The sequence below is a fragment of the Syngnathus floridae genome, chromosome 14, assembly GCF_059516105.1.
Source record: "Syngnathus floridae isolate MCC-2025c chromosome 14, RoL_Sflo_1.0, whole genome shotgun sequence".
Classification (NCBI taxonomy): domain Eukaryota; kingdom Metazoa; phylum Chordata; class Actinopteri; order Syngnathiformes; family Syngnathidae; genus Syngnathus; species Syngnathus floridae.
This window is the reverse complement of record NC_142426.1, coordinates 3,686,425-3,709,245: the sequence shown is the minus strand read 5'-3', so window position 1 is coordinate 3,709,245 and position 22,821 is coordinate 3,686,425. Positions and strand designations below refer to the sequence as shown.

General features: G+C 43.7%; 4 protein-coding genes across 7 annotated transcripts; 3 read left to right on the top strand and 1 right to left on the bottom strand.

The window, feature by feature from the left end:
• Positions 1-473: 473 nt before the first annotated feature.
• On the bottom strand, positions 474-6,034 carry rgs20 (regulator of G protein signaling 20). Of its 2 annotated transcripts, XM_088396726.1 has the most exons (6): positions 5,868-6,034; positions 5,470-5,769; positions 2,405-2,571; positions 2,072-2,146; positions 1,766-2,000; positions 474-1,648 (listed from the first exon to the last, which is right to left on the bottom strand). In XM_088396726.1, exons 2-6 carry the CDS (start codon positions 5,656-5,658, stop codon positions 1,460-1,462), a joined length of 855 nt encoding a protein of 284 aa, XP_088252852.1. In that variant the 5' UTR covers positions 5,659-5,769; positions 5,868-6,034; the 3' UTR covers positions 474-1,459. The 2 variants fall into 2 exon arrangements, with proteins under 2 accessions (XP_088252852.1, XP_088252853.1); XM_088396727.1 differs by lacking the exons at positions 5,470-5,769; positions 5,868-6,034 and adding an exon at positions 3,610-3,769 and having other exon boundaries at positions 476-1,648.
• atp6v1h (ATPase H+ transporting V1 subunit H) lies at positions 6,010-14,114 on the top strand. 3 transcript variants are annotated; one of them, XM_088396710.1, is made up of 15 exons: positions 6,083-6,097; positions 6,409-6,480; positions 6,974-7,134; positions 7,330-7,429; positions 7,504-7,593; positions 8,049-8,162; positions 8,939-9,043; positions 9,270-9,329; positions 9,961-10,058; positions 10,501-10,693; positions 12,447-12,625; positions 12,819-12,944; positions 13,048-13,149; positions 13,219-13,332; positions 13,845-14,114. In XM_088396710.1, exons 3-15 carry the CDS (start codon positions 7,031-7,033, stop codon positions 13,912-13,914), a joined length of 1,455 nt encoding a protein of 484 aa, XP_088252836.1. In that variant the 5' UTR covers positions 6,083-6,097; positions 6,409-6,480; positions 6,974-7,030; the 3' UTR covers positions 13,915-14,114. The 3 variants fall into 3 exon arrangements, with proteins under 3 accessions (XP_088252835.1, XP_088252837.1, XP_088252836.1); XM_088396709.1 differs by lacking the exon at positions 6,409-6,480 and having other exon boundaries at positions 6,010-6,097; XM_088396711.1 differs by lacking the exons at positions 6,409-6,480; positions 9,270-9,329 and having other exon boundaries at positions 6,010-6,097.
• A 1,870-nt stretch (positions 14,115-15,984) lies between these two features.
• Positions 15,985-20,443, top strand: oprk1 (opioid receptor, kappa 1). The gene is made up of 4 exons (XM_088396714.1): positions 15,985-16,140; positions 16,939-17,233; positions 17,902-18,254; positions 18,385-20,443. The coding sequence occupies exons 2-4, from the start codon at positions 16,962-16,964 to the stop codon at positions 18,915-18,917; spliced, it is 1,158 nt and encodes a 385-aa protein (XP_088252840.1). The 5' UTR covers positions 15,985-16,140; positions 16,939-16,961; the 3' UTR covers positions 18,918-20,443.
• A 146-nt stretch (positions 20,444-20,589) lies between these two features.
• chmp5a (charged multivesicular body protein 5a) lies at positions 20,590-22,809 on the top strand. The gene is made up of 8 exons (XM_088396733.1): positions 20,590-20,795; positions 21,173-21,277; positions 21,351-21,397; positions 21,521-21,614; positions 21,704-21,775; positions 22,089-22,197; positions 22,333-22,448; positions 22,518-22,809. Exons 1-8 carry the CDS (start codon positions 20,727-20,729, stop codon positions 22,566-22,568), a joined length of 663 nt encoding a protein of 220 aa, XP_088252859.1. The 5' UTR covers positions 20,590-20,726; the 3' UTR covers positions 22,569-22,809.
• The last annotated feature ends 12 nt before the right edge of the window (positions 22,810-22,821 follow it).

The following is a 22,821-nucleotide window of genomic DNA, read 5'->3' as shown; positions in this document are numbered from 1 at the left end:
ACTCAAAATGCCCACAAGTCATCATGTTCTTGGAGAGTAGCATAAAACCAAAAACTCTAATACCATACACTGTAAACATTCACATTATTCTTTTTATTGTTATTATTTTAAAAATGTCTTCTTTTTTTTTCTCTCTCAGAAAACGCAGCGCAAAAATGAACACATCCCATATATTGTAAACAAAAACAAAAAATAGATTTAATAGGCATCGCGCCAAAACTGCAGTTTGGTGCGTTTGAGGTTCTTCTGCACTCAGCAAAGACGTCAATCAGCCAGCCCCATTCCCTCGACATCCAGTTTGGTACTCGTCTCTAAAAACATTGACGATAAATCGAGTTCAGCCGATGCGAGGGATGTTGTTGCGGACAGCTGGCTGTTGTGCTCGCCCCCCCCCCCCCCCCCCCCCCCCCCAAAAAAAGCACCTTTATGGCGAGAGTTTGCCTGTGAAAAGGATGTGTCGTCCAAACGGAATGTCAAGGCACTTCCCCTCCCTCCCCTCCCCGTGTGAGCAGCTCATCTTTTTGAGCGACGCGGTCGTGAGGCAACAAAAGTCAAAAGGGAACACTCCAAAATATTGGACGATCGTGGCGACAGCACAAACGGACGTGGCGATATTTTGGGCAGATGCTAAGCCATGAGTCTCTGCTAACTCGCAAACTGGCATTTTCAAATTAATGACCGTCATCCAATTGGCTAGCCGGTCTTCTAGTGCAGTCCAAAATTGGTCATAAGTGGTTTTAAATAGAATTAGGAAAAGTTGGATCAAATAAATAACCCCACAAAACAATCCAATTTTGAGGAGCTTGTTTTGTACAAAAACAACCCCGCTTAAATGTTTTATCTTTGCTGGGGGTATACAAAGCAAGCAAATTTTTAAATATTACACTTTAAAAAATACCGGTAGCGGCAAATAAATACATCACAATTAAAGTTACACAAAAGGAGTTATGTCAGATGATAAAAAAAAAAAAAAGGTGAAACCAAGGTCAAGCTAGCGTGTCGCCATTGCCTTTGAACTTTGATTCTCGTTTCGCAGTTAAATATCTCCGTGTAAAATACCCACAATTCCATTTGTATTATTTACAAACTCATAAATATATATTTATATATGTTGTCTAAAGTAGGAATCGTTTACCCCTCCCTGTCCCTTGAGAAAAAAAACAATTTTAAAAAAAGGTCAACTAAAATAGATTACTTCTTTGCAAAGAAAGGAGTAAAAGTAAGAGAAGTTCCTTTGGAGTGTTATGTTGCTCTGCTGGAGTGTTAGCAGTACTTATTGATGTGGAGCCCTCGCAAGAAGATGCTGAGACCTGAGTGTCTACTGCTGAGAATTCCCCGAGTTTTGCGGCGGCCCGCTTGGTCGGTGTAAATCCTGCACTGGACACGAGAGGGGGGGGGGGGGGGGGGGGGGGCAATAGAAAAAAAAAATGGTGGATAACAGGTCTTGATTTTTTTTTTTCTACGATTCAGGTGACTGCTCGGACAGAGCGTTGAGCAGGTTTTTGTAGGCCTGGGAGTTCATGTAGCGAGGGTACGAGTCTCTTTGCATGAGCGTGTAGATCTGGAGCTGGGCGTCGTCGAACGTGTGCGACGTGGGCTCCTGCATGTTGCGATTGATGGATTCCCGCACTCGGGAGTCCAGACTCACCTGAGGAGTGGGACAAAATCATAAATACGATTTACTAGACACGATGCCAAGTCGGTTAGATGGATTCAATGGAATCATACGGTAGCAACCGTAGCTTGGAAAGTGGTAAATTATGACCTCTTTCGGAGAGAGGATGGAGATGTAGTCCTCGTAGATGGCACGGGCCTTCTCCTCCACTGAGCCCTTGTTGCTCTCCTTGGCGAACTCCTGACAGGCGAGCCAGAATAACATGTTCTCCTCGCTGAACTCGGTGCGCAGGAATTGACGGAAAGAGTTGCGTCCGGCCGGGCAGCTCATGAGCTTGTCAAAGGACTGGGCCCAAGAGCGCACCTCCTCCAGCGTGGGCTTGGGGCTGCGACGAAACAAAACGATTAAATGCCACACGCTCGCCGATGACAAACGACGGGGTGACTTTCCACCCACCAGTCTTCACAGTCCGCGGTCCCTTCCTTGACATCGTACGAGGTCTTCCGATTCCTCTCGTCTCTGTCCTCGTTCCTGAAAATCAGACAACACACGTACGTGCTTGGTGGTTAACACTTGGATGACCTGTTTTAAGAGTACCTGTGCATCATGGCATTAGCTAGATAGCTGGCGACCAAATGTATTGTATATGGCAACCCTAACAATATGGCAACCCATTTAGACTCATTGCAAAAGTATGGTCGTCCGACAGGGTCTAAAAGCAGATAGTGCTAAATGTCGTATTTATCATTTTTGTGATTGCCACTGGTGTGAGGGTCTGCAGGAGCCTACCAAGAGCAGCTACAGCAGCAGCACCAACAGAAGCAGCAGGCGTTGGAACCCCGCGGGTTGGCCTGGCCCGGCTGGCCCTGGTGGGCCAGTGCAGTCCCCCCCGCTGCCGATTCCTGCTGCACCGACATCTGCCTCTTTCGCATCTCCATCGGCTCTGATCCCATGGGCTGTGGGAGTTGCGGGGGGGAATAGAACAGTAGTACGCGTTGTAGTAAGCACAATTATTGATTGATTTTTTTTTTTTTTACTTTTGGCTCATGCTTTAAATGAGTGGGGGATAGAAAAAGAAGCTGAAGGGCTTTTCGCTCGGGTGTGCGTATAACTTGCAAGTGTTGTATGCATTTCCATTGATCAAATTCGATCCATATTTGTCATTCGTTGCAGAGGATAAAGAATAGATGCGACTACTGCAATATTGTCTTTACGTGTTGCTGCATCATTTGTATTCAATGCTGAAAGGATATAGTTCTGCAACAAAGATGCAAATTAGCGTTAGCATGAAGCCTGAAAGTGAAGCGACTTTGCTGTCGCCTTGCAGCACTCGAATCTCAAGTCTGCGCACCCAAATCAAAGCAAAAAAATCGGCCGAACGACAGCTCGTAGCTCGAAAAGCTGGAGACGCTCATATGTCAAGTATTCGCTGTATATTATGAATATTAATGCCAATATTTCTGTGTGAGTGTGTGTTTTTAGCAGATGCATGCAGCGAAAGGCCCGAACGTGCCAAGAAAAGGTGTCATCATCAGGTCAGACACTAACAAATCCTGTCATATCATTTATGTAACACACACACACATACATACACACACTACCTGACACAAGGGGGTGGGGTGGGGGTGAATTGCTGTATTGTAGGCAAAGATAAATGGATGTTATTATGCAGGGATGCAATTGATACAGGATATTTGATTGATTAATGCAATTGATACAGGATATTTTCTTTTCTCTATTTAACAAAAATGATGCGTGCGTTTCTCCAAATAAAATTGAATGGTGAAGAGGACAGAAAAAGAGGAGGGGGCGGTTGGGGTATCCACCGCACTGCACTCTGGCTTCATCATCAAATGATTCCTCTCTGAATCATAAATCGTTGCACAAAAAAAAAAGGGTGAATTTAATGCCCCCCATTCTCCTCCTCTCTTCAATCCAGCATCCTCCATTCTTAGCGCGCGCACACAGACACACGCGAAACGCGCCATACTTACAATTCCACCATGTATGCACAGCGACAAGCAGTTAAAAATCAGATAATGTGTAGAAAAGGACACGCTTCTCTTGATTACATCCGATGGCAAAGCGCTTCTTTTGCCCCCCCCCCCCTCTCCTCTCCTCTCCTCGCCTCCACCTTCTCCTCCTCTTCCTCCCCGACCGGCTGCTCCGAGTCACTGCGCATGCGCACGTTCTCGTAGTAGCCGAGACCCCCAGTGCAGAAAGTGTAAGTACGTGTGCACACATTGCCCCAATCAAAGATGGCGACACCTCTTAAATTGAGCTTTGCGAGATGGGGCTGCAGGATATACAGATGTATATCTATCTACTTGTATTAAAATATCAAAAATAAGTACTGCTTTGTGCATGTGAACATGTTTCACTTCATGTTGTAAAAACGTTTGTAAATTTAGTACTATTATATTGATATTTTCTGAACTACTTTGTGCGTGTGCGCAACAACACTGCCACCTAGAGGCATCTCGACGTACAGCATATATATATGCCACATATGCTGTATATATATATATATATATATATATATATATATATATGAATGATATTTAATGTATGCGACCATACTGCCACAGCTATAAAAACTGAAAAGTCCCCTCTGTCAAGATGCAATAGTTGCATTTGCACCCCAGAGACGTAGACATGTGACCTGCTCGACAACAGTTCATTTAACACTTTATCCTACACCGGGTTACGCAACACCGACCCACAAAATGCCCACGTGACTGTGCACCATACCCTCTGACTCCTGGGACTGTGTGAGTGCGTGTGTGTTGGGACGGATTTGGGTTCGAGTGCAGAATAATGAAAACCGGGGGTGTGCGATTAAAGTAGGATTGCTAGGTTTTGCTGGAGGCTTACGGAGAATGACGACGGATTCGGGATAAGTGTTTGGTTCCGGCGCCTCACGGCAAGAAGGTCACAGCGGTTTGAATCAGGCAGTAACGGTACAAGTGTAAAGAGGAGTCTGTAAACCCAGTTGAAATGATAATAAAGTAAAATTACTCAACTGGAGTGTGCGTGTCTCCAATTAAAAGGATTTGATACGTATCTCTATACATGGAGTGCAATACGATTCAATTCGATTCGATTGAATCATTAAAAAAAAATCCTGATTCACATTGTTTTTTCTTTGTTACAATATACTCACCTTTGGAACACACTTGACATTTTACAAGTATGTTGAAGTGATGCCAGTTGAAGTCCACTAAAAAATTCTAGTCATTCATTTCAATGGGGAAATTTGAGATGAGTGTTTTGAGTTATGAGCAGAATTCTGAAACAATGACCATATTCCCCATCAAAGTAACTATCAACTATTGCCATTACATTGTTTAGGTGCACTTAAAGTTTTAGAAATGACATCAACTGGAAGCCATTTGGAGACACAACACTTTCTCTTTTAATCCTCGTAAGCCTCCAATCAGACATGCTTTAGTCGCTGCAAATAAGATGTTTGACGGGAAGCCACTCCAGCGAGCCAGGCCACCAACAAGAACAAAAATGTAAAGTTGGGATTCACAGAAGGTGGAGAGATTGGTAGGTATTCAGGTATGGGTACATTTTTGGCAGTTGGGTATGTGGTAGAACTACGCATGGAGGTATTGTTGGGTTGTGCTGTACAGTTGCTATTTAGGGAGGTGGGTGGATCGATGGGTAGGTTGCTGAGTTCCGAGACAGGTAGGGTCGATCTGAAGTTAAGGTGAGTGGGTTGGTGGTGGGCGGATATGTAAGAAGCAAAAAGAACCTGTTGGTATTTGGTAGCTACAGTGGGGTCGCTTTTGGTTGTAGGAAGTTGGGTGGGTAGTTGGGTAGGCCGGGAGCGTATCATGGATGCGTACCTCAAGGCACACCATATCCTGCTCATCGTGGTCGTGTTCATTGTAGCTGACGGAACAACCAACGCCACGGTGGCACGCCCGGGTGAGCCTCTGTATACTTTGCCACATGAGGACGCGGCGGCGTCGGATCCACCTCAGGATCGACGTGGGCCTGATCTCCCACCCTTTGGCCCTTCTAGGGTGCGTCATGGTCCCACGGCGAGGCCCCGCCGCCGCTCAGCATCATGGGAAATCCACACTGCCCGTGGCACTTCTGTGGCCGGGTGCGTCCTGTTGTGCATAGCGATGATGGAAGAGAGGCTGAATGATGAAGAAAGGAGGGAGGGCAGATGGGTATTAAGACAATGTTATGTGCTTAGGACAGATTAACTCTGCAGGAAGACTGGTGACAGACTTACGTGACACATATGACGTCACGGTTTGTCAGTTTTATCCTTCAATGAACTATGTATATATAATATTGTAATCATACTCCGACAATAACATGTCTTTTAATATCCATTATTAATATAGTAAAAAACAACAACGGTTAAAAAAACGAGTTCCGTCTGTGCACGTGACCACTGGCCGTTTGCAGTCACATGATTCAGCGTGACGTCACTGTCAGCTGAGCACAAGAGCTCGTCGGGTGAGTGATTCAGCCCGATCTTCATTAAAAACTGTTATATTTACACTCCGTTTTGCACCATTATTATGCGCTATGGGATTAGTTTCTTGTTGTTATCGCAAATTAGTCCTGCCTGGCACGAGAATATTGTGGTTTAGCCTCCTTTGGTTGTTTTGCTAGCTGATTCGACAAGACGCTAATACCCTTTTTTTTTTTCTTCCGTGTATAGCCACATCTTTATGGAGTATTGCTTTTGGGTTCTTCAATAACCAAATGCCAAATTACGTTGATATACGTTGACATTGAGTATCTATCTTTCTGGTGTTTGTTAGTCTGACCTTCTCTATGTACACTGCACTGAACAAATGGTCCTCGCCATACGACGTGACGACGAAACCGGGAATGTACGTAGGTCGGGACATGTCTATACATGCGCATTTATGAAAAAAAAAGTATAGGACGTACGTTATCTCTAAGTAAGGGTTTCAAATGTATATGTGCAATTTCAGTGCAAAATAACCCCCCACAAAAAACAACGATTGACTGGGTTTTGAATTATGTTGGAATAAATTGAGGAGCTTTAATTAGATTAAAGTAGTGCTTTACTGCCACCTCGTGGCATTTTGGTGCCAAGGGATTATGTTGAAATGTGTTTTTCCATCATCTTGTGGCATTTACAGGAAATTAGAAATGTGTCAGTTATTCACGGATTTTTCACTCTTCACAACAGCCAACCCTCACTCTATTCACACATGATGTGGAAAATAGTCGTTGCAAAAAATGTTGATGTTTGTGCATATTGATCTTTTAAACCCTAATTAAGATCATTGTAAGTTACAGAAGACTAGAAGAGGAAAAGGACTTTATATGTGATGCCTCGGTTTTGTTCCGATCCAGATGGTGTCCACCTCCTAGTCTGTCTCAACAAAGAATTGCATCCAGCAGCCACAGAGGATGGACATCCGCGGGGCCGTGGACGCCGCTGTCCCCACCAACATCATCGCTGCCAAGGCGGCGGAGGTTCGCGCCAATCTGGTCAACTGGCAGTCGTACTTGCAGTAAGTGACACACATCGAAATGGTGAGGAACTGAGTCACAGTCTCGAGGGGGAACTTCCTATTTATGTCATGTTTGGAATTGGCGTGATGAATGGCTTTTTTTGGTGGCTTCAACATGCTTGAAAACAATTTTTGTGAATGAGTATAGAACATTTCATCTTACTGACTTTCATTTTTGACAACATCCTTTTTTAGGAGTCAGATGATCTCAGCAGAGGACTGTGAGTTCATCAAGAAGTTTGAGGTGGCCAACTCTGAGGAGAAGCAGGTCATCCTGACCAATGAAGGACATCAGGTATTTGAGTTTGCTCAACATAACACACACGTGCTGTTTGATTCATTCTATGCTACATTTTTTTTCCCATACAGTGTGCAAAGACATTTCTGAACCTGATGGCTCACATCTCCAAGGAGCAGACTGTCCAGTACATCTTGACGCTCATTGATGACACTCTGCAGGTATTGTGAACGACTAGGGACAAAAGTATTTGTACAATCTGCAACGCATCTGGAAAATATTTATAGTGCCTCACTTTTTTTTTTATGGAAAATGTCAAATATGTACTTTGCAGATGCCCTGTTCATAATAATACAGCCAATATGTCACGTCATTTTTAATTAAATGCTTTTTATCTCATAATTTCTTTGGCTCCAGCCAGTTCATTGTGAAAATATCTGTATTTTTGTTCTTGTCCATTAATGATATTCCCTAACTTTCAAATTGAAGTAGGCCACTTTTTGTTAAACAGCTGCCAGTCCTGCAATGTAATGCCATAATTCAATGAAATCTCCTCACAGTTTTAATTTGAACTTGGTGCCTTTGTCCAAATACGTCTCAAAGTAACTTTACGGCAGCAGCAATCTTCAGATACTGAATTGAATGGCTGCTAATTAAAATCTTGAATGTGCCGCAGGAGAACCATCAGAGGGTGAGCATCTTCTTTGACTATGCAAAGAAGACAAAGAACACAGCCTGGTCCTATTTTCTCCCCATGCTGAATCGCCAGGACCTCTTCACCGTCCACATGGTGAGTTGGTCGTTTATCTTCGATAACAAGAGCCCGTTAGGTCAGCCGTCATCCTAAACGTCTTTACCAGCCATTTTCAGCAAATTAACCTTTGTCCGCCGCCCGAATCAAACCACTGAGGCTTCCTCATCATCCGGTCATTAATAATTCCTCACAAAACACAAGCTCTTGTCAAAAACAGGCAATTAATGTGACGTTACCCTGGCAACCTTTAGAAATGGCTGAGGACCACCCGGCGACATCCCAGCCTGCGCTAAAATAAGACGCTGGCAGCATAGTCATTAGAAGCGCCATCCATCATCAACTTGAACGATTTGGGCAGGATGTGCATGAGTCCCATTTAATATCCTATTTTATTTCAAGTGGCAGATTTCATTTCATTTCTTAAGATCTCCGCGAGCTTTGGCAGACGCTGAATGATTGGTACCCGTCTGCTCATGAAAGAAAAGCCCACAGTAGTCAGAACAATAACTTGAATATGTCTAAAGTAATCATGTAAAACAAACAAATTGCTCGACATTCTTTTTCAATGGCGCCAACGTTACCCACCAGGCAGGCGTTTTTTATTTTTTTTTATTTTTATTAAATAAAAGCTGTACATCCTTCATCTGAGACACGACAGGATGCCAACCCCCTTGTGGATAAAAATAATACCTGCACCTCACATGACGTTTGATAATGCAAAATAAATTTGCATCCAATTAATCAATGGGCTAATTGGTAAAAATATGATATGCCATTTGTGTCTTCTCCCATTCCTTGATCTCGACACGCAGGCGGCGAGGATCATCGCCAAGTTGGCCGCTTGGGGTCGTGACCTGATGGAGGGAAGTGACCTGAACTACTATTTCAACTGGATCAAAAGCCAGCTCAGCTCACAGGTATGACGACTAGGTTTCATTTGTGATGAATAACACCCAATGTTGTCTCGGCAAAGACAGAAGATTGGACACCAATGTCTCGTATTATTTCTCATTCAGATGAAGCAGAATTTGAATTTCTATCCTCCGTTGATTACCTTCTTGATCTTTCTTTGTGCTCCCAGCAGCACTCTGGGCTCTGAGGCATCGATTGCTTCTTTTCTTGATTTTGCTTATCTCTCATTAGAACCTTCACGGTACAGGTCCAGACACAGGCTCGGGAGCGGGAACCATTTCCCCCAGTGAAGTGAGTATGAGCGAGCTGCATGGAAAAATCAGCCCTCAGCACGCCTTGGGATTTTTCACCTCTTTGTTCTCTCCGCGGACGATTCCGGATTGCAGTGGTGTGCGACACCCAGGGTGGGGGGTCGACGTGTTGTTTGCTGCCGCTGCTTGCATTTCACATAATGTTAAAAGCGCACGGCAATTGGAGGAGCACTTAGCATGGCGGCAGCATCCATCAGTGGATTTACTGTCACTCACTGCTCCCTCTTCCCTCTCAGTAATCACTAATTATTCTGTGAAACGTACTCAGGGTGTGTATATTAACCTATGTTTTCCAGCCAGGTAACCTCCACTCTTCCATCCTTCTGTTCTCTTCCCCGAGCTGGACTCATTTTGCTTTTTACTCACCCAATTAACTTCTTCCTCCTCTTCCAATCTCTATAGTGATGTGATTTTCACTCCGGTGTGATGGGAGCAAAAAAAAAAAATAATTTAATGGATTCTCAAGAACATTTCCTTCTTCTGCTTGTCAAGTAGACTGTGTCTGCCAACTTGTATTGCCCTTCTAAGCAAAAGATTTTCCTCAATTCACCCGCAGCAAGCTCACGATGCCGAGCGGAGGGAAAAAAAACATTTTGCGTTGTTCTTTGCAGAGCTCTCAGTATGTCCAGTGCGTGGCCGGATGCCTTCAACTGATGCTGAGGATCAACGAGTACAGGTTTGCCTGGGTGGAGGCCGACGGGGTGAACTGGTGAGTCGTGCCCATTTTCAATTGCTGATGTTTTGACATTCTAATCTATTATACAAGTGTAAAAAGAATTTCGAATGATAATTGGTTGTTTTTGAGCCCATCTGAGGCCAATTCACTAGACTGAACATGATTTGGAAAGTCGCACCAATATTTATAGTCCATTGAATCATCTGTAGACCTTTGGTTCTAAAATAGGCCAGCCATCGTTGCCGTGGCTCCGTCCCAGTTCAGTTCGGAGTCCTTTGGCAGTCCCGCTGTTCCATTTGCATTCGTGGCTGAGTCCGCGTGTCGTATTCCCGGTCGGTCATTAGGCGTAATGGCACAGCAGCATGGAGGCGCACCACCGCGGACCTCGGCCATTAGTCCAGCCGCGCGGCGCAGAGAAGCGGCTCATCAGCATTTGTTGTTGTTGCTCACCCCCACCTCCCTCCCTCCCTCCCAGCATAACGGCGGTGCTGAGCAACAAGTGCGGCTTCCAGCTCCAGTACCAGATGATCTTCTGCGTCTGGCTCCTGGCCTTTAGCCCGCAGCTGTGCGAGCAGCTGCGGCGCTACAACGTGGTGCCCGCGCTCTCTGACATCCTCCAGGAATCTGTCAAGGAGAAGGTCACCCGGATCATCCTGGCCGCATTCAGGGTATGCGTGCACCCAAATATTCGGAAGGTCTTGCACAGCACTTTCAACTTGTAATTGGGAGTTGTGCTTTATCGCCTCTGGGGAGCCTATACTGAAATGACTCAATTAAACAACAGAGAAAAGCGATAAAAGAAACTCAAATCCATAAAAGCTACATAAATACAATTTATATCAACACGCTGCGCAAACAGCTGCCTGCTGACATTGCTCCGTACCCACCATGAATATTTGATGGCGAGCCGCTTTGGGAAAGCAAAAAAAATCCCCCCCAAAGTTTTGCACTGACGAAATATGTAAATGTCAAACGGTTCAACGACTCCCCTGTGCTGCCTTCCAATTGTGGAGCCGCAAAAGCAGATGTGAGTTCAAAATCAACAGTCTGCCTAACCAGTTCATTTCCAAATCTAAGAAATGTTTTATTATTAGTACGAAAGTCATTATTTTGTTCTTTGGCGTTACTGTTACCAAGCAACTATGCAATTTAGCTTTAAATCAGTGATGGCCTTGAACACAAATAATATTACACGTAAATAATGCCTTTTTGGACCAAAATAAAATGTATGTCCTCTAATAATGGCAAAATCTCTTCCCCTTCAGAAAGAAAAAAAAAACTAATAACCTCAGTTTATAGACCCTGTCACACATGGACATTAAGAGGGCGAGTGCATTTGAACTGTGTTGCTAATGGAAATAGCAGCACTACACAAATTATTTACTGCACTACTCAGAGACGCATAAAAAAAACCATCAGGGATTTCTTTATGGTCTGATGAAAGGAAAACAAATTCCACTAGGGATTCAAACCCAGAACTTGTGAGGCAGATGTACTCCCCACTAAGCAAGCAAGTACTGCTTTAAAATTGCATCTCTTTGTCTTTCTTCACCTCATTGACAACATTGCCTCATTCCCACAGTAATGATGGGGGGGGGGGGGGGGTACTCACCTTCAACAACAACTCGCTCGGTTCCAAATCAGTTTAGATTTTTTTTTTTGTTCTCATTAATTCTTGTCCGCTGCATCACAAGGCTGCTTAAGAATCAGTCTGCTGCAAACTGATTGCTTGCTACATCAAATCACAGGGGAAATAGAAAGGCTTGCATTGTGAGATGTGGAGAAGAAAAAAAAAAAAGGGGGGGCGGCCTTGCTTATTTGAGAGCTTTGTCCCGACGACCCAGTCGAGCGGCACATAAAAGCCAGGCTGAATAGCGGATGATTACATGAACCGAACTACATTTAACGTGAACACTCCGAAGCGCCCCTACCTCACCTTCAAACTCCCATTCAGCAATTCATCCACGAGAGAAACGCTGAGGGACGTTTGCATTTATGACTGACGTCGCGCCGCCTCATTAAAAACGACAGCGAGCGGCGAACGGTGACCAAGCAGATGTTCGTCTCGCTGCTTCATTGTGTCTCTCCCTTACATAAATATTTGATTTTGAAAGAGACCGCAGGGGTCTCTGAATTCTTTCCATCCAAATGTTCAGCTGCGTCGATAGCTGTTTTCTCCCAAATGTGCTCATTAGCGGATGAACCCACCGAGACTGTCAGGTCCATCATCTTGGACACACAAAAGCTGTCCTGCTGTCTGCTCACCGGCTCAATTCCAAATGTGTATAGTTTTCGGGATTCTGTCAGAGCGCCTTCGGTCAGCCCCCTTACTGAAGCCACTTTTTATGTGAGGTCTTTCACATCCAAACATGAGACAAAAGGTGGATGGTGCACCTGTATTTATTCCCAATGCCATTCCAGAATCTCCTGGAGAAGTCATCAGAGAGGGAGACCCGCCAGGAGTACGCACTGGCTATGATCCAGTGTAAAGTGCTGAAGCAGCTTGAGAACCTTGAGCAGCAGAAGTACGACGATGAGGACATCACGGAGGACATCAAGTTCCTGCTGGAGAGGCTGGGGGAGAGCGTGCAGGATCTCAGGTGCCTTTTGTCAATTTTACACTTGCTCGGCTTTAAATTATGCGAGACTTGACAGTGATGTTTGGCAGCAATAACTCGTTCGGAAACGAGAAGGTTAAGACTTGAGTTATGACGAGCACATGATGTGATAACTCCCACCTTCTGTATAAGCCATTCAACTCGAAAGGTCACCCGTCTTTTATACACACCGCAGCTCGTTCGACGAATATAGCTCCGAACTCAAATCAGGCCGCCTAGAATGGAGCCCGGTGCACAAGTCTGAGAAGTTCTGGCGGGAAAATGCCGTTCGCCTCAACGAGAAGAATTATGAGCTGCTCAAGTAAGACTCGGGTCCTTTTTTTTTCCTTTCTTTCTCTGTGAGTCTTTAAAACATGAGTAGCATAATTGCGCTCCTCCATACTCCGCATGTCGATCCTCTTCAGGATCTTAACCAGGCTCCTGGAAGTGTCTGATGATCCTCAAGTCATAGCGGTGGCGGCCCACGATGTCGGCGAGTACGTGCGGCACTACCCACGTGGCAAACGGTAAAGACGCTAACTTTTGTTTACCTCCCTGCCCTTTCTCCTCATCATTCTCTTCTTCTTGCCTTTCAGGGTGATTGAGCAGCTGGGCGGGAAGCAGCTAGTGATGAATCACATGCACCACGAGGACCAGCTTGTGCGCTACAACGCCCTGCTGGCTGTGCAGAAGCTGATGGTTCACAACTGGTACGAACACACCCACAGTCCAGTTGACACGGATTATTTTGGTTTTAGAAATAACTGTAATGAAAAAAAAAAGGTTTTATATTCACTGTATGTCTCTGAAAAGCCGTGCAGCATGGCAAACTTGTCATTTACTAAAATACCTTCACGCTACAATCATTTCCCCACCTTCTGAGGTACAATCAAATCCCGTAACGTGGCAAGATGGAGGTGGATAAATGCCAGATCTTCCCGAGTGAAGACACTGGCCCAACCTCCACTTTCTCGAGCGTCGTCAGAGATATTTTGATATTTCTAGCCGAGCCACTTCTGCAAATGTTACTCACCAGCGGGAGTGATCTTTCCAATCAAAGCGTAAAGTTCAGTACTTGATGACAGCACATCGCACTTTCAAGTCTGAATACATTAAAATATCAAAGCGTTCGAACCGATGAGTTTCCAAGAGAAAATAATGAAAGTGGAAAACACATTTTACACCCGTTCATATTCCGACAAAATGCTCATTTGTTTCTCAGGGAGTACCTGGGCAGACAGCTGCAGTCCGGCGACCAGCAGCAAGCTCCAGCGGTGGCGGCTCGAAGCTGAATTGCTCTCGTGTGTGTGTTTGCATGTGTTAACCGTGCGTGTGTGTTCTCTATTTAATGACTCGCAAGATGAAGCAAGGCATCATTCCTAAATAGCCTCTCGTGTCGTGTCGTGTGATGTCTGTAATTAAATGTATCAAAGGCTACGTAAGTTCTGCCTGTTCAAAAAGAACTTAGCTCGAATAAAGACAAAGTGCGCCACTTCTGTGTGCCTCAATCCATCCGTTGTCCGTACTTGAGCTGTTGCTACGGCGACGGGAGGTGCCCACTTTTAAAATGAATCAATTTCCCAATCAGCTTAGATTTAACTGCATTTTGTGTGTAGAGCGCAGGAGGTGACAAGATGGAGCTTGTCATCTTGTCTTTCCAATACAGTATTTGGAATTCCATAATGTCTTGAAATAGAGTATTAAAAAAAAAAAGCTGAATTACTCCACAATTGCAAAAAGATTAAGAAGACTAGAAAATAACTGGAGATTAATTACACACACAATGACGGAGGCCTTATTCATCTTTCATTAAAAGTCTAACTTGAAAATGTCACTTCAAATGCAAAAAAAAAATGTTTCTCCAGCCATAATGAAGAATATCTTTGGGAAAGGTTAGCGTGGGCATTGAATGACAAGGATGAGGAGATGCAAGACAAGTTTGTGTGGAAAACTAATATCAGAATCAAATTTAGTCATCACATATTTTGAAGGTCACCTCTGAGGAGGTCTTAACGTCTCGCGCATTTCATTTCAGAGGGGAAAAAAAAAACCTCAATATGGACTTCCCTGGAGAGAGGGAACATTATGCTTCTCGAATGGGATCAATATTCTTTTTTTTATGATGATGCAACATGATGGTCAGCAGACAGTTGTGGATGAATTTTAATTTTCAACCAAATCATCTTACTTGTAGATCACTGCATCCTTATCTTTATCACAAACTCATCTTCCTCATTTGAGTAAAAAAACACATGGCTGTCATTTCAACATCATTCAGCGTTACAAAAAAAAAGGAATCCTTGATGCGTTGACGTGTGGAAGGTGTTCACACGCACACGCCCGTCCGCCCGCCCGCCCACATGCATGCACACCGAGAGAGTGTCAATATTGTTCCAGAGAATGAAATGATAGATCCCCGGCTGCCGCTCTGCTCTTCAAGTGCTATTTACAATGGTGAACTCTAGTCTCTCAAACAGATGGTGTAGCCCATTCCTGCAACCATTTGGTTTTATTCTAATGGTACCAACAGGGCCAGGTGAAAGCACCTGGATGTTTTATTATTGAAATAGAAAATACAAAATGCTACTGCCCAACAATGTTAGAAATGGGCTGCAAGCGACAACTACCTAATACTAGCAGCATAGTTGATTTTGATCAATGCTAATTAGCAACACGCTAACCAAAAGCAAACAGCTTTATTACTTGTGTGTCACTGTTTTTTTTCTTTCCAGTGTTTTTGCTGTAACAAGGTGATAAAACTTGTACAATGTTAACCTCAGTGATAATCATTCTTTTATTATATAACTGTGTGAAGGTTTCACTCTTTCACACTCCTGTGGGCAAAAAACATCCAGAGTAAATTCACTTTGTGCAATATTGTGTATACCACGCGGCCTTGGTTGATATATATATATATATATATTTTTTTTTTCTACCGACAATAAGTGTGATATGTCTCCGAGCAACCGGTGCTAAGTGACAAACTACTTCTCTCACAAAGAGGAGGATGTTATTTTATTTTTGTACGGATTCAAATATATACTGTTTTAAGACTCCTATAGGAATTGCTTTTTGTTTAATCGAAACTAAACTCAAAACATTGAATTTTATACATTAAAACGTGAAACTTATCACGTTAAAACATGAAACTTATCGCATTAAAGCGTAATTATATATTATGAACATTTTAATGCAATAGAGTCATAACTATATTGTGATATTGAAGTTTTTATTCCTGCTGTGGCCGCAACATGCTTTTGTGATATGCAAACAATTTCTAACAGTAAGAATATATATTTTTTTTAAAAAGTGAGTTGGTTGTCAAGCCGTTGCCGATGACGTCATTAGAGCACCAGCGCTTAAGCAAGCGGCACACTGAGCTACGTTCACTCCATCCGCTTCTTCTCCTTCTGCAAGCCTCAAAATTATTATTGCGAATTATTACATTAGCGTTGTCAATCACTCTTCGTCAGCTTTGTAGTATATTTGCATCAACTTTGTGGGGAGCTGGGACAAAGGTAAGCTCGTGTTGATCCAGCATGTCAATGATGTGATGTTTTTTTGGTATATATATATATTTTGCTTTATTTGTCACCACAATGTATGAAATGGCTTTTTGGCATGCATTCTCATTAGAAGTCTCCCTATACTGTCTTGAAAGACTAGAAATCCTACAAATATAATAATCACTTCTGCTCGCATCACTGTCGCAAATGTTTTCTAAAAGCGCAATTATACCTGCAAAACATTTAAGCGCACTCTTCCTTTTCCGCCGCAACGTCTCCACATGTCCTAATATTGTCTCCAGAACATTTTAAAAACATCTTAAAAAAAAAATTCCTTATATTTTGCAAAAATAATCACTAAATGTTTCTAAAGTCGTTTATTGTGGTAGTTTACAAATCTTACTATTTCTTTCTGTAGCTCAAAGAATGAACACAACCATGTCTTTTCAAATATGTCCTTGTTTTTAGTATCACTAAAAGTCCAAGTCATTCTGGAGACTTTCTATCTATAAAATAAACCAAATATGTTTGCTGTATTGGTCGTTAATGTAGCAATTATGTTTATATATATATATATATATATATTTTTTTTTTTAAGGCAGTGATCAAGGACGCATCTCCATATATATATATATATATATATATATATATATATATATATATGTATATATTTTTTTTAAGGCAGTGATCAAGGACGCATCTCCATATATATATATATATATATATATATATATATATATATATATATATATATATATATATATATATATATATATATATTTTTTTTATTATTATTATTATTTTTTTAAGGCACTGATCAAGGACGCATCTCCATGGAGATCGGCGTGGTGCACATCCAACGAGGAGCTGCACCGGAGGAAATGTGTCCCTGGGATGGGAAAGGAGAGGCGACGGCTGGGGGGTGCACCTGGTCCACTTCCACCGCCTCCTCCTCGGCCTTGGACGCCTTCAACGGGACATGGGAAGGCGAGGCCGACGACGGCGAGCCCATGTCGCCCATCATCCCCGTCATCGTGGCCGTGTACTCGCTGGTGTTCGTGGTGGGCCTGGTGGGCAACTGCTTGGTCATGTACGTCATCATCAGGTCAGTCGTTCTAATCGATAACAAAGTTTTTCTGCTTTCTTGCAAAATTTAAATGCTTTCCATCACTTTTGAAGAAAAGTTGACAAAATAAAGGTTTGGGTGTAATTTAATCTTCGCCACGAGATGGCACTCTTGTAACGTGTAATAGACAAAATGTCCTTTTCTGTCATCCATCCATCCATCCATCCATCCATCCATCCATCCATCCATCCATTTTCTGAACCGCTTAGTCCCCACGGGGGTCGCGGGCGTGCTGGAGCCTATCCCAGCCGTCATCGGGCAGTAGGCGGAGGACACCCTGAACCGGTTGCCAGCCAATCACAGGGCACACAGAGACAAACAACCATTTGCACTTGCACTCACACCTAGGGACAATTTGGAGTGATCAATCGGCCTACCAAGCAAGTTTTTGGGATGTGGGAGGAAACCGGAGTGCCCGGAGAAAACCCACGCGGGCTCGGGGAGAACATGCAAACTCCGCACGGGGAGGGCCGGAGGTGGAATCGAACCCACACCCTCCTAACTGTGAGGCGGACGTGCTACCCAGTGTGCCACCGAGCTGCCCCTTTTCATTCATAACAGCAAAAATATGAACTGGAATAACATTTGATTTTTTTAATTTTATTTAAGTGCTGCAGCATGATATATTTATTTTGTACATGCATCAGGTACACCAAGATGAAAACGGCTACCAACATCTACATCCTAAACCTGGCGGTGGCGGACGCGCTGGTGACCAGCACAATGCCCTTCCAGAGCACCGACTACCTGCTCAGCTCATGGCCTTTCGGCGAGGTGGCGTGCAAGGTGTTCATCTCCATCGATTACTACAACATGTTCATTAGCATCTTCACGCTCACCATGATGAGCGTGGACCGTTATGTGGCCGTGTGCCACCCCGTCAAGGCCCTCGATTTCCGCACGCCTGTCAAGGCTAAAGTCATCAACGTGCTCATCTGGGTTCTGTCATCCGCCGCCGGCGTGCCCGCTATGATCCTGGGCAGCACAAAGACCAACAATGGTAGGTCCACAATATGCTTTTCAGTATCTCCACCAAATATGGTGAAGCATTCGTTTCCTTGGAGGTTCAGTGTTTGGTCAGTATCTCTGAAAAGTGAAGCTGCTGTACATCTCATATTTCTGACCACCAGGGACAACAGAATGTGCTCTCCAGTTCCCAGAGCCGTACAGCTACTGGGACACGCTGATGAAGATCTGTGTGTTCATCTTTGCCTTCGTGGTGCCCGTCATCATCATTAGCGTGTGTTACACACTGATGATCCTGCGCCTCAAGAGCGTCCGCCTGTTGTCGGGCTCGCGCGAGAAGGACCGCAACCTGCGACGTATCGCTCGCCTGGTCCTGGTGGTGGTGGCCGTTTTTGTGGTGTGCTGGACCCCCATCCACATCTTCATCCTCGTCAAGGCTCTGTCACCCCACGTGCCTGAGACCACGCCGGTCATGGCCGCCTACTTCTTCTGCGTAGCGCTGGGCTACACCAACAGCAGCCTCAACCCCATCCTCTACGCATTCCTGGACGAGAACTTTAAGAAATGCTTCCGGGACTTCTGCTGCCCCGGCGCCCGGAGGGACTGCCAGGGGGTGAGCCGGGTAAGGAGCACTCTGAGGGACCACTCGTGTTCCCCGGACAACCGCGGCGGCCCCAGGCAGGCCAGGCCCGTATGACTAGCCATGGACATGTCCTCTGTGCCGGAACTAGAGGACTCCAATGATTTGTGCATGACGCAGGTCACCACCGCTGTCTGAACCTCATCTGTGAAGACAGATGGTGGTCTGCTTGTGACGACGCCATGGTCCTAATGTTACCGTGCTAATTGTGGTGTCACCATTGTGGTCCTAAACTTGTGATACAAACTGTGTTGATGATGTCACCATGGTGGTTCACTCATTGTGACATCATCGTACTGGTCCACTAATATGCCACACCGATGGTCATCGAGCAAGGTGATCAGGAACTTGATGGTGTGTGCATTGTGATGTCACCATGGTTACCAGAAACTTGTGATGTCACTACAGTGGTCTGCAATCATGGTCTACAAGTCATGGTGGTCCACCAGTTGTGTTGCGGTCTGTCTCTGACATTAGACACGTATCCTTTCACCTGAGAAAAATAACATGGGTGTAATTAGCTTGACAATAACTTGTAGTGGCACGGCGTGTCCCAGTTGATTTCTTTCCTGCAGCTACAAAGCAGACTTGGCTGTAAACCTGACATTTATGCTAGATTGTGGTACCAGTATTATTTTAGTGTGTAAATATTAATTAAAAAAAAAAAAAAAACAGCACTGAGAGCATCATGAAACATTTTTTACACAGAGTTGCCACTCTTTTACTTGTAAATGCGACATGATGCAAAAATATGATATAACCATCGAACAAAATGTATGCGTGGTTTCAATGTCGTTTTTTGCAGTCTGACAAAAACGATTTCCTAAATTTTGATTATCTCGAATCATGGGGCTGTATTACTGTATGTTTTTATAAAGTACAATATTATGAAGTGACCTCTTGAAAATACACATTGTAACAATTCTTGTTTTTTTAGGGGGGCAGAAGATAAAAATGACAATTCCTTTCATTTCAATAGGAAAATTCAACTTGTATCATAAGGCACCCTGAAATGATGAATTCAATTCCAAATTTGGATTCTGCTTTAAAGAACTTCACGGCTGCTGGATTCTGGTCTCATACATACTGTAAATGAGCTTCTAAGACCAAATCAGCATTTTTGCATTGGTGTGAAATGTAATACAAATAATGTGATTCATATTGTGACATATTACCAGAGGAATTGTCAGTGTATCCACTATACTGCTCTTTGCTGTATCAATATCACCGTGCCATATTAGCCACAATAAATCTTAACATTATGACTGTTTGATCCATTTCATGGTCACTAAGCGAACTTCCACGCGGCAAGTTCATCGTCAGTTCCCGAGCAACGATGCTATTCACCTCGGGCACAAAGACGCGGCGTTTCCACGGCGACACCGCTGTGAAAAACACTTCACTGTCATTTAGCCTTGGAGAGGAAACTGCAAAGAAATGCTTTAATAAAGATGATCATGATGACATTTGTTAAATTAATTATGAAACAAAAACTATTTCTTATTGAGATTGTTTTTTTTTTAATTACATAATGATGATCCCAAATTCAGATACAAAAATTCAATTAGGCCTAATATTTGTGTTGTTCAAAAGATATTTGTCAAAAATGCAACTTTATGACGTTCGTGTGAGGAAAATGTACCAAAAGTAAAAAGCTGTTCATGATGTCAAACAAAGCGAATGGGAACAAAAGCGAAGGCGAAACCTACCTCAACGCTCATTGGCTGTTTCTCTCACACCGACCAATTGCAATTTATCTCCGCAGCCTCCCACTTCCGGGTGTCTTCAATGGAAAAATCCGTTCACCTTTGACGGGCGATATTGTGTGATTTTAATCAAAATTAACGCTTGTTTTCCCCGCAAAAAATGAACAGAATATTTGGACGCAGTAGATCAAGAGGCCCTGGTCCGGATCTTTCGGAGTGTATCGGCAATGTGAGTAGTTTATTATGGCTTGTGTTTATTTTCTCGCATTGTGACTCGCCGGCCTATTTGTAATTAATCTCTTAAGTACAGTGTTATTTTTGTGTTGTTTTAGTTATTTAAACGTGCTCCGATCATCCTGGTATAAAGACTGATGATCAGTAGGTGACAGTGGGAGGAGTTTATTATTCATTATTCCGTTTATTTTTTCTCGTAGGGTGACGCGCCGGGGTATTTGTAATTAATACCTAACTATAGTGTAAATTATGTGTTGTTTAAACGTGCCCCGAACACCCTGATATAAAGACAAATCAAGATATAATGATATATCAAGGTGTCTCAGGAGTAAGAATGGTGTGGGTCGATTTAAAGCTTTGATGATGTCTCAGGTGGATGCCAGAGGTGAGTCCGTCGAGAAGAAGATAGGCATGCTGGATGCGGAGCTCGCCAAGTACAAAGACCAGTTGAAGAAGCTGAAGGATGGGCCCTCCAAGGTGGGAGTTACTAAACGGCGATCAATGGAAACTAAATAAACCAAACGTGGTCTTTAATTTCCTTTATTTTTAGAACATGGTGAAACAGAAAGCCATGCGTGTGCTGAAGCAAAAGAAGATGTGAGTACACACACAAATTTCAACACCACCCTCATATAAATGCACAGGGCAGGCTGAATTAGTTATTACAATTTATTCGAAAACAGCACCAAAGTTTCCAATACTTGTATTTCTGTCACACAGGTACGAGAGTCAGCGAGAGCAGCTGGCTCAGCAGGCTTTCAACATGGAGCAGGCCAACTACACGCTCCAGACACTAAAGGACACCAAGTCCACCGTAAGACTTGCTGCCTTCTTTCCTTTCTGTGCAATCCTTTTCCTTCTTTGCAAATCATGACAACATCACCCTTTGTTGTTCTTTGTCAGGTGGACGCCATGAAGATGGGCGCCAGGGAGATGAAAAGGGCCTACAGGGAAGTCAAAGTGGACCAGATCGATGTATGTCTATTTATCTCCATCCATCCATCCATCCATCCATCCATCCATCCATCCATCCATCCATCCATCCATCCATCCATCCATCCATCCATCCATCCATCCATCCATCCATCCATCCATCCATCCATCCATCCATCCATCCATCCATCCATCCATCCATCCATCCATCCATCCATCCATCCATCCATCCATCCATCCATCCATCCATCCATCCATCCATCCATCCATCCATCCATCAATCGATAGAAATGAACCCTTTGATTTCTATTGATCTAGCACCCTGTTTATCTACCTGTCCATCTATCTTGTCCAGGACCTGCAAGACCAACTTGAGGACCTCATGGAGGACGCCAACGAGGTTCAGGAGGCCATGAGTCGTAGCTACGGCACTCCTGATATTGATGAGGAGGATCTGGAAGCCGGTATGCTTCAGCGGCAGCTAGCAATGCAGTTTGATGCCTTTTTTTTATTGCCTCCAGGTTGCCAAAGTGCTCACACCAGAATGAGCAGCGCAACTGAAAGTGATTTTATTTAAAAGTCGTGATTTGCGTTTTCAGAGCTGGACGCACTGGGTGATGAGCTGCTGCAGGATGAAGACACTTCTTACTTGGATGATGCTTCGACCGCTCCATCCATCCCTGAGGGCATTCCCGGAGAAAGCAAGACAGACAAGGTAAGATTCATTCTTCGATCATACATAATGCACACACATACAATAGTCACATGTTTCTTGTGTTTGCAGGATGGCGTCTTGGTGGACGAGTTTGGCCTCCCGCAGATTCCCGCCAGTTAAATGCACACGTCCGCTGCACTTATATTTATTTATTTAATTTTTAATGTCATGATTGATAACTACTACTTCGTACAGGCCTATAATATACTCATCATCGCACTGATAAACATAATTTCAGCACATGTTCGACAGTTAATTAATTGATTGATATTGACAGTATTGTTTTTCTGATTTATGATTGGCATTGAGAGCATCTGTAGATTTACTGTTTGAATTAAATCTTAATTTGTTGGTTATTGTAGTTCAACTGTCA